The 10331-nt window shown below is 40.0% G+C and overlaps 1 protein-coding gene across 1 annotated transcript in view; it reads right to left on the bottom strand.

Moving 5' to 3' along the window:
- Window positions 1-2613: 2613 nt before the first annotated feature.
- DCP1A (decapping mRNA 1A) overlaps window positions 2614-10331 on the bottom strand; it is a 262738-nt gene continuing 255020 nt past the window's right edge. The window contains exon 10 of the mRNA XM_053720746.1: window positions 2614-4072. Within this exon, the coding sequence (XP_053576721.1) occupies window positions 4010-4072 (63 nt within the window). The 3' untranslated portion in view covers window positions 2614-4009. The remainder of the gene's footprint in view (window positions 4073-10331) is intronic.

The raw sequence follows: 10331 nt of genomic DNA, 5'->3' as shown, positions 1-10331 counted from the left end.
TCATCTGTAGAGAGAGAAGATTTAAAAGACTTTTTACGTTTACTAGAAGGAGAAATAACAGACAAAGCCTTCTTTATGGATTCAGAAACAAAATCTCTTATGTTATCAGGAACATTCTGCACCTTAGATGTTGAGGGAACTGCAACAGGCAATGGTACATCACTAAAGGAAATATTATCTGCTTTAACAAGTTTGTCATGACAATTAATACAAACAACAGCTGGAGAAATAGCTACCAAAAGTTTACAGCAGATACACTTAGCTTTGGTAGATCCAGCAGGCAGTGGTTTTCCTGTAGTATCTTCTGGCTCAGATGCAACGTGAGACATCTTGCAATATGTAAGAGAAAAAACAACATATAAAGCAAAATAAATCAAATTCCTTATAAGACAGTTTCAGGAATGGGAAAAAAATGCCAAACATCAAGCTTCTAGCAACCAGAAGCAAATGAAAATGAGACTGAAATAATGTGGAGACAAAAGCGACGCCCATATTTTTTGGCGCCAAATAAGACGCCCACATTATTTGGCGCCTAAATGCTTTTGGCGCCAAAAATGACGCCACATCCGGAACGCCGACATTTTTGGCGCAAAATAACGTCAAAAAATGACGCAACTTCCGGCGACACGTATGACGCCGGAAACGGAAATGAATTTTTGCGCCAAAAAAATCCGCGCCAAAAATGACGCAATAAAATGAAGCATTTTCAGCCCCCGCGAGCCTAACAGCCCACAGGGAAAAAAGTCAAATTTTTGAGGTAAGACAAAATATGATAATTTAAAGCATAATCCCAAATATGAAACTGACTGTCTGGAAATAAGGAAAGTTGAACATTCTGAGTCAAGGCAAATAAATGTTTGAATACATATATTTAGAACTTTATAAATAAAGTGCCCAACCATAGCTTAGAGTGTCACAGAAAATAAGACTTACTTACCCCAGGACACTCATCTACATGTTTGTAGAAAGCCAAACCAGTACTGAAACGAGAATCAGTAGAGGACATGGTAAATATAAGAGTATATCGTCGATCTGAAAAGGGAGGTAAGAGATGAATCTCTACGACCGATAACAGAGAACCTTATGAAATAGACCCCGTAGAAGGAGATCACTGCATTCAATAGGCAATACTCTCCTCACATCCCTCTGACATTCACTGCACGCTGAGAGGAAAACCGGGCTCCAACTTGCTGCGGAGCGCATATCAACGTAGAATCTAGCACAAACTTACTTCACCACCTCCCTTGGAGGCAAAGTTTGTAAAACTGATTTGTGGGTGTGGTGAGGGGTGTATTTATAGGCATTTTAAGGTTTGGGAAACTTTGCCCCTCCTGGTAGGAATGTATATCCCATACGTCACTAGCTCATGGACTCTTGTTAATTACATGAAAGAAAGAAGATATTTTACCTCACAATTTCTTCAGCTCACCAGAGTAAGTGCTGTGTAAAAAGTTACACTTTAGCTAATGGTTATCTGCAAGTTAGGGAAAAAAAAACAAAAGCCAATCAGCATCAGCAGTGCTGAGGTGATGCTATGCTACGCTGTGATCATAGTAAACTTCTTTAAACTGAATAGGGAAATAACATGACAGATGTTCAGGTGATATTTTCTTGTCAGCTTTTTACAGCTATGCTGCATCACTTTCAAATGCTTCAACATTTGGGTATCACATCCCTTTAACTCAAATCTGTAATAACTTTTAAAAGAAACATTTTGGGAAACATATTGCAAAAATGCTTCTAATGAGATAAAGGAAATTAAGTGCTGTACAATTCAAATTCTACTTATATGTGTTTTTATATACATCAACAGTATAAAAATAAAATGCAAATACACTTAAAGTGATTGTAAACTTAAACAAATTAAAGGCCAGTATTAAATAATACTCTTAAAAATAGGGGCACTTTAATTCCTTATGCTTATTTTTTAAAATACTTACCTTTGCGTTATGGTAAACATAACGTCGATCCTCCGCCTGCATCTGCTGCTTCATTAGCATATCGATGACAAATCCAGCTTCCTACAATCTTTGCGTTGCCCCACGAGCAGGACGCCAAAGGGGGCACACAACGGATTGGAGGAAGCCGGATTTGTCATCGATCTGCTAAAGAAAGCAGGAGCTGCAGGCTGAGGACCGGCGTTATATTTACCATAATGCAAAGGTATTTCAAAAAATAAAATTAAAGTGTCCCTTAAGAGTATTATTTAATACTGGCCTTTAATTTGTTAAAGTTTATAATCACTTTAAGACATACACCTCAAATAATGAAGTGTCAAAAATATCTAAGAGAGAACAAAAGAATACATGAGCACAAATTAGTTTAAAGGAAAAAAAGTCCCAATCTATGAGCAATATATATATATATATATATATATATATATATATATATATATATATATATATATATATATATAAAAAAACCCATAAAAACACAATGACCTGAATTTAACATGAACAGTAAACATTAGCAATAATTTTAACATAATACTGTGTATGTTTTATTACACTTTTCTCCTGTTTTGAAATCATGCTATGATGGTCATAAGCCTTTATATTATGCATAATTGAAAACATATTACATTGTGATATAAAAAATGACTGCACAGATTCATTAAGAAAAAAATCAGGCAAATTTGCTTTAATATAAAAATTTGTCAAAATATTACATCCACCCAGCCAAAAATGCACATAAAATAAAAATTAAAAACACACATATATATATATATGTATATAATAGTCTCTTCGCAAAAAGACCTTACTGGAAATAAGATCTGTCAAAGATCTTAAATATTGTGAATTGTGACTCATTCTCTAAAATCTGTAATAACTGTTTTTATCTTAAAAGTATCTGCGTCCAACTTTGAAGGCACACAGCTATGCATAAAACAAAAACTTTCACGTGAATAAATAAAACAGGTTAAGGGAATGTCTCCTGAAATTTTATGGTTTAATAATTAAGGACATGAGTTCACTAAAATATAAAGGCTCTGCCATAACTTTGGTTTTAGGTTTTAAACTCTTAACTAAATATAAAGTGGTTCAAAACAGATCATCCAAGTACAATCTGCAATGAAGCTTGTAGACCTTTATTGGAATTTTTTTTCTCCATATTAATAGTACACAATACCATTATAAAAGTAATTTAACTGGTGGGGAAATAAAATAAACCGGGAAGGGGGGGGGGGGGGGAGTATTCACTGGAAAACAAGAAGTCTGTTTTAGTTATCAAAAATGTACCTGCAGTAATTGCTACTGCATTATAATGTAGTAAAATGATACTATAGAACATCCAAAAATGTATAGCCAAGACTACGGGGGGAAAAATCTGCTTAAGACTATAGAGTGGACTAAAGAGGGCCAATGTTTTCTTAGGGTAAAAGACTACATCCAAAGTTGTTAAATCACAACTTAAAAAATATAAATAGATTATTGAAAAAAATTGCATTAATCATTATTTGTTTATGGAGGGTAATAACTAGTGGAAGCATGTGGCCCATAATCACATAAAAATAACAAAAAAAAACCCTGAAAATCAAGAAACATTTCAATTTCTTTTAAAAGGAACCAATGTTTAAGATATCATTTAGGGTAATATCTACTTTAAAACCTGAAATGAATAGTAAAATCCAGTTATTTCAATTCTGATTGACTCTATAGTAGTCTTCTTCAGTCATTTAGTTTTATTTAATATTCCTCCAAATTACTGAAACCTAAAGCAGGTTAAATCTATTTATCCCGTTTGTGATAAAAAGAACAACTGCTCATTGAACGTCGGTAAACAACACTGCTGGTGATTGCTTTAAATAAATCCAAAGTGTTCCTTAACGTAGTGATGCAAGGTCTTCTGCAACCAGCCTTTAATTCCACAGTAGATGTACATGACAACTTATTATGTAGGCTTCCCTGTATCGTTTCCTAGTACTGGTTGTGCTAAGGCTGGTTTGTTCCCAAGACTGTGTGAAGAGGTGGCTGCGTCCAAGCGATTTGACTTTACAGCTTGAGGTTTTCTAAGTTTTGGTAAGAACTTTTAAATATACTTCATGAATCGTATTCAGAAAGCTGGAGTCATTCTAGTATATATAAAAAATAAAAAAAATAAAAAATAAATGTTAAATTATTATTTACAATGAATTGAAGCATATATTTTAAGAAAAGTGTTATGTTAGTAATGGCTGCAAGTGTTTATGTTCCAAAAAATGCACAAATAAAATTTCCTAAAATGTATTAAAGGGACATGACACCCAAAATTATTCGTTCATGATTCAGATACAGAATAAAATTTGAACCCCTAGTTCCAATCTGACGTATATATACGTCATGCGGTACATAGCCCTTCGTACCGCATAACGTATATACACTTTGGAACCTTAAGGAAGCTCGAGCAGTCAACCGAGACGTGCTCTTCCTGGACTGCAGGTATCTGCCTTCATATGGTAACAGAGCACGATTGGTGCTCCATTACCATACGAATGCAGACTTCCTCTGATCATTACAGACAGTGACACGATCTGTGTCAAGGTCTTATTATGATCTCCGTTTGCGCAGGTAGGAGATTCAGGAGGGATAGAGTGCGGCAGGTGGGCAGCACAACAGTGAAAGGGAGACTTTAGCTTCTGGGCTGCACATGGACGGGAATATGTATGTAGCCACCAATCACTGACACTGGTATATTGCCACTCTGAAGCTGTTTAACAGTAAAGTGACAGCACACAATTATGTTTTAACCATAAATAAAAAGATAGCAGATTCCTTCCTTGCACTCACAATGGACAACCTCCATATTGGATGAATTGTGGTCTATAATGAATTTGGACATCTTTTGATACCATATATTTAAACTGTTAGTAAAACATGTTTTTTTCAACACTTCCATACTCCATTAAGCTTGCTATAGTGTGAAACTTCTATCCAGTGCGTACTGTAGTCACTGTCAAAGGAGGTGGGTATAAAATGCGTGGGTTCAAAGTGTTTTATTACAAACATAACATTCACCTGCATACAAGCCATAGAACAAGCTATTATGCTATTGTTCTTCTCTCTTATTTATGCAAATTATGACCCTGAGGGAAGTCTCCCTAAGGGTGAAGTGAGAAGTCAGACGTGGACCCATTGCTCAGTGTGCCTAGAGGGATATGGCTGCACCTCACTAATAAGGCCCACACTAGGTAGAAAAGTACGTCCAGTGTTTTGCAGTTTCTCTCATTCAGAGAGGGATTGCCTGTTTTTTCTGGACTGAACTGTTTAGTCCGGATCAGACCAAGATACTACAGGAAAGTTCTTCTATGTTAAAGGCACATGTTGAGCAAAAAGAGGCTGTTCCTTGGGTGGTAACTAGCCATAGGACAAGTTATTATGCTATTGTTGTTCTCTCTTTTTATTTATGCAAATTATGACCCTGAGGGAAGTCTCCCTAAGGGTGATGTGAGAAGTCAGACGTGGACCCATTGCTCAGTGTGCCTAGAGGGATATGGCTGCACCTCACTGATGAGGCCCCCACTAGGCCGAAAACGTAAGTCCAGTGTTTTGCAGTTTCTCTCATTCAGAGAGGGATTGCCTGGTATTTCTGGACTGAACTGTCAGGATCAGACCGAGATACTACAGGAAAGTTCTTCTATGTGAAAGGCACATGTTGAGCAAAAAGAGGCTGCTCCTTGGGTGGTAGCTAGCCATAGAACAAGCTATTATGCTCAGGTTGTGCGCTTCTCTTTTTATTTATAACATTAACCTGGTTCAAGGGAGAGAGACTGCTAGTAGGACAAACACATAACAGGAGTACCTAGTTATGCATGTTACCAGTTATGTCATAAAACCTGGAAATATATTATTGGGAGGGAATAGGAGTTTTTATACTATAAAAATGCCAAATGTAATATGGTGATATGACACAGACTACAAACCGTGCCCATCATGCAACTAAGTATTGTAGCATTCACTACTGCTGGCATCTTACAGTCAACATTAGAATAGGATATAATAGAATAATAACGTTTAAGGTAGCCGAATGGACAGATACTAGACACTCCCCTTTACAGATATTGCGCTTACCTGCTTGGCCAAACCTAGCCAAAATTTACAAGGTGAGAGAATAGCAAGAAGTAGACATACATTTGTGTAGGGATAAAAAGTATGACATATGACATTAAATGATGCAAAAATAGAAAAAAAAAAGTTTAACAATACACAGAATTAAGATTTTTTTTCAGCTGAATTTAGCTGAAGCAGACCATACAACATACGTGACACAAAAGTATAAGGAATATTCCAAACAACCACCTGGCAAATATCAGAAATTAAAGCATATGTTTCAAAATGTCCATGATGCAGAGTCAACCCTTGAGGAATGAGTCCAGAGAACTTCTGGAACTGGAAATTGCTTCAACTGGTAGGCCTTTCAAATGCATTGAATCCATGAGGAAATAGTCGTAACCGGTAGTTGACCTTTACAATGTGACAAAAGGGATGACAAAGACAATCAGACTTTCTGAAATCCTTACTCCAGACCATATAATAATGAAGAAAGTGAACCACATCCAATGTATAAATAGTTTTTTTCTTAGAAGGAAAAATAATACCTTTTGAAGAACGAAAATCTGTTACCACTTTGGCAGAAATTCTGGTACAGTAGATATAAGTACCTTATCTTGATGTAAATTAAGATATTTCTTATCCACAGAAAGTGGCTATAATTCTGAAAAATTCCTTGCAGAATTGATCACTACCACAAAGACTCTGAGTCTTCAAAGCCAGATACCAGAGAGAGGCTGACTTAAAAAGGGTGTTTCCATAACAGCATCCACGCCAGGTATAAGTCTAACCCATCCGTGACATGGGCGGGGTCAGGCGTGACATGGGGGGCCTGACACAGGCGGGGCCGGATGCCATGACCGACTGGCCGTGAGAGACAGAGAGCTCTAAATAGGGGGGGATAGAGAGAGCAGAAGAGGGGGGATAGAGAGAGCAGAAGAGGGGGGATAAAAAGAGGGAGAGAGACAGCAAAAGAGGGGGCATAGAGAGAGCAAAAGAGAGGAAGAGAGCGCAAAAGAGAGGAAGAGAGCGCAAAAGAGGGGAAGAGAGCGCAAAAGAGGGGAAGAGAGCGCAAAAGAGGGGGAGAGAGCGCAAAAGAGGGGGAGAGAGAGAGAGAGTAAAAGAGGGGGAAGAGAGAGAGCGCAAAAGAGAGGGGGGAGAGAGCGCAAAAGAGAGGGGGGAGAGAGCGCAAAAGAGAGGGGGGAGAGAGCGCAAAAGAGAGGGGGGAGAGAGCGCAAAGAGGGGGGAGAGAGCGCAAAAGAGAGGGGGGGAGAGAGAGCAAAAGAGAGGGGGGGAGAGAGAGCTAAAGAGAGGGGGGAGAGAGAGCTAAAGAGAGGGGGGGAGAGAGAGCTAAAGAGAGGGGGAGAGAGAGAGCTAAAGAGAGGGGGGAGAGAGAGAGCTAAAGAGAGGGGGGGAGAGAGAGCTAAAGAGAGGGGGGGAGAGAGAGCTAAAGAGAGGGGGGGAGAGAGAGCTAAAGAGAGGGGGGGGAGAGAGAGCTAAAGAGAGGGGGGGAGAGAGAGCTAAAGAGAGGGGGGAGAGAGGGCAAAAGAGAGGGGGGAGAGAGGGCAAAAGAGAGCGGAGAGAGAGCGCAAAAGAGAGCGGAGAGAGAGCGCAAAAGAGAGCGGAGAGAGAGCGCAAGAGGGGGAGAGAGCGCAAAAGAGGGGGAAGAGAGAGCGCAAAAGAGGGGGGAGAGAGAGCACAAAAGAGGGGGGAGAGAGAGAGCACAAAAGAAGGGGGAGAGAGAGAGCAAAAGAAGGGGAGAGAGAGAGCGCAAAAAAGAGGGGGAGAGAGAGCAGCAAAGAGGGGGAGAGAGAGAGCGCCAAAGAGAGGGAGAGAGAGCGCCAAAGAGGGGGAGAGAGCGCCAAAGAGGGGGAGAGGGAGAGAGGGCAAAAGAGAAGGGTGAGAGCGCAAAAGAGAGGGGGGAGAGAGCGCAAAAGAGAGGGGGGAGAGAGCGCAAAAGAGAGGGGGGAGAGAGCGCAAAAGAGAGGGGGGAGAGAGCGCAAAAGAGAGGGGGGAGAGAGCGCAAAAGAGAGGGGGGAGAGAGCGCAAAAGAGAGGGGGGAGAGAGCGCAAAAAGATAGGGGGGAGAAAGCGCAAAAAGAGGGGGGAGAGAGCACAAAAAGAGAGGGGGGAGAGAGGAGCAAAAGAGGGGGGAGAGAGGAGCAAAAGAGGGGGGAAAGAGGAGCAAAAGAGGGGGGAAAGAGGAGCAAAAGAGGGGGGAGAGAGGAGCAAAAGAGGGGGGGAGAGAGGAGCAAGAGGGGGGAGAGAGGAGCAAGAGGGGGAGAGAGGAGCAAAAGAGGGGGGAGAGAGGAGCAAAAGAGGGGAGAGAGATAGCGAAATAGGGGGGAGAGATAGCAAAATAGGGGGAAGAGATAGCAAAAGAGTGGAGAGAGAGCAGAAGAGGGGGGGAAGAGAGAGAGCAAAAGAGGGGGGGGAGAGAGCAAAAGAGGGGGGAGAGAGCAAAAGAGGGGGGAGAGAGCAGAAGAGGGGGGGGAGAGCAGAAGAGGAGGGGGAGAGAGAGCGCAAAAGAGAGGGGGGAGAAAGAGAGAGAAAGGGTTGGAACCGCGGTACTTAAAAAAAAATTGGCCCGTGTACACAGGCTTTAGGACTAGTAACCTAATAGTTGGTTTGATAAGGTATATGACTTGGAAGAACAAAATTACTATTGGATCTTGAGCTCATCTTATTGCATAAACTGTCAAGACTTGCACCTTCAGGGTTACTGAAGTAAGTCCCTATTATCCCAAATTCTATAAAAGGCTTTGGAGGTCCATTGTTTCATAGCTAAAAAAAATCCTTATAAGGATTCAGATGTTGAACTGGATAATAAAGCAGAATTCCAGGTAAACTCAGAATAAACCAATGAAGTTGAATTGCCAGTTTTAGAAGAATTGGGAAACCTCCTTGGCTATAATGTGGCTATTCAAATAACCCTCCTAATTCCCTACTTGATTTTCTGAAGAACCCAACAAATGAAGATCACTAGAGGAAAAACATGAGGAAAGTCCTATTTCATGGTTGTATGTAGAAACACCTCTTTGTGCAACCGCCAAAGCTATGCCAGATAAACAATCAAATATTGAATCTTTTGATAAGGAAGAAACCCCATTTCTTCTTCTTGTACCTAAAATAGACCCTAGGAAAACCTATTTCTGTGTAGGTCTTGGTTGACTTTCTCCCAGTTTACTATTCACCCGAAAGACTGAAGAATGCAAAACACTTGCTGAATGTGTAGACTCAACTGCAGCTCTCAACTTGCTACAAGTCAAATATTGTCCAGATAATGAAACAGAAATATTCCTTGACAAGAATTTCTGCTATAAGAGACAGTAAAACATTTGTTAAAATCCTTGGAGCTATGGAGACAACAAAAGGCAGAGCCCGGAACTATAAATGAAGATGTGCTAAAGCAAAACTCAAGCAGCATCTGTGGGGAAGAGCAACAGGATAATGAAAGTATTTGTCTTTTAGCTCTATGAGATTAGCATAAGCAGATATTCTATTCTAAATCTTTGAGGTTGGAAAAAACAATCGAGAAACCTGTAGATCCAAAACAGGTCTCCAGGCACCATCTATTATCTTTATCAATAACATTTTTGAGTTAAATCCTTGAATCTTGTCACCCAAGCTATACTTGATATGTAACATTTGGAGTGCAGACAGGCTAACCAAAACCCCATCCTCCTACTGTTTCCATGTTTATGAACAAAACGTATCCATTGATACAGTACTATGGGAGTCACAAAACTGCACACACAGGATGTAATAATATGAAGCAGGCCTTTTTGACTTCAGCACCTGTGGACGGAAAGTGCTTTTGCTACTAGTCCTTTAAGCAATAAGTTCTTCAAGTCTGCCACTCCCCCAAAAAACATAATAGTATGAAAAAGGTACAAATTCATTTTTAGAGAATGAATCTGTATTACAAAGTGTTAGCCACAAAGCCATTGATGCCACTATACTGTGAACATTAAGGCAAAGTAAATCATGCATTGAAACAAATTTGGTATTAAACATGCCAGCAACTCAATCATTTGAGGTAAGGACAGTTTAAGGGAGGACACACAACTTTCTGCAGTCTCGGTAGCTGAAAACATGGACAAAACTTGATGGAACATAACTCCTTGAAAAAAAATGATTATTAAGATTGGCCTTCATTCTCTTGTCCATTGCATCCCGCAAACCCTCAGAGTCTGAAGTAGGGAATACGATATTTCAGGCTAAACACGTAAAGGGTGCATCTACTTTAAGGGGAGAAACACAGGATCCTAAAACTGACTTTGATACAGGAAATAGCTAATACATT

This window comes from Bombina bombina, chromosome 7 (assembly GCF_027579735.1).
Source record: "Bombina bombina isolate aBomBom1 chromosome 7, aBomBom1.pri, whole genome shotgun sequence".
NCBI lineage: Eukaryota > Metazoa > Chordata > Amphibia > Anura > Bombinatoridae > Bombina > Bombina bombina.
The sequence above is the reverse complement of the archived record's forward strand: the minus strand, read 5'-3'. Positions and strand labels throughout refer to the sequence as shown.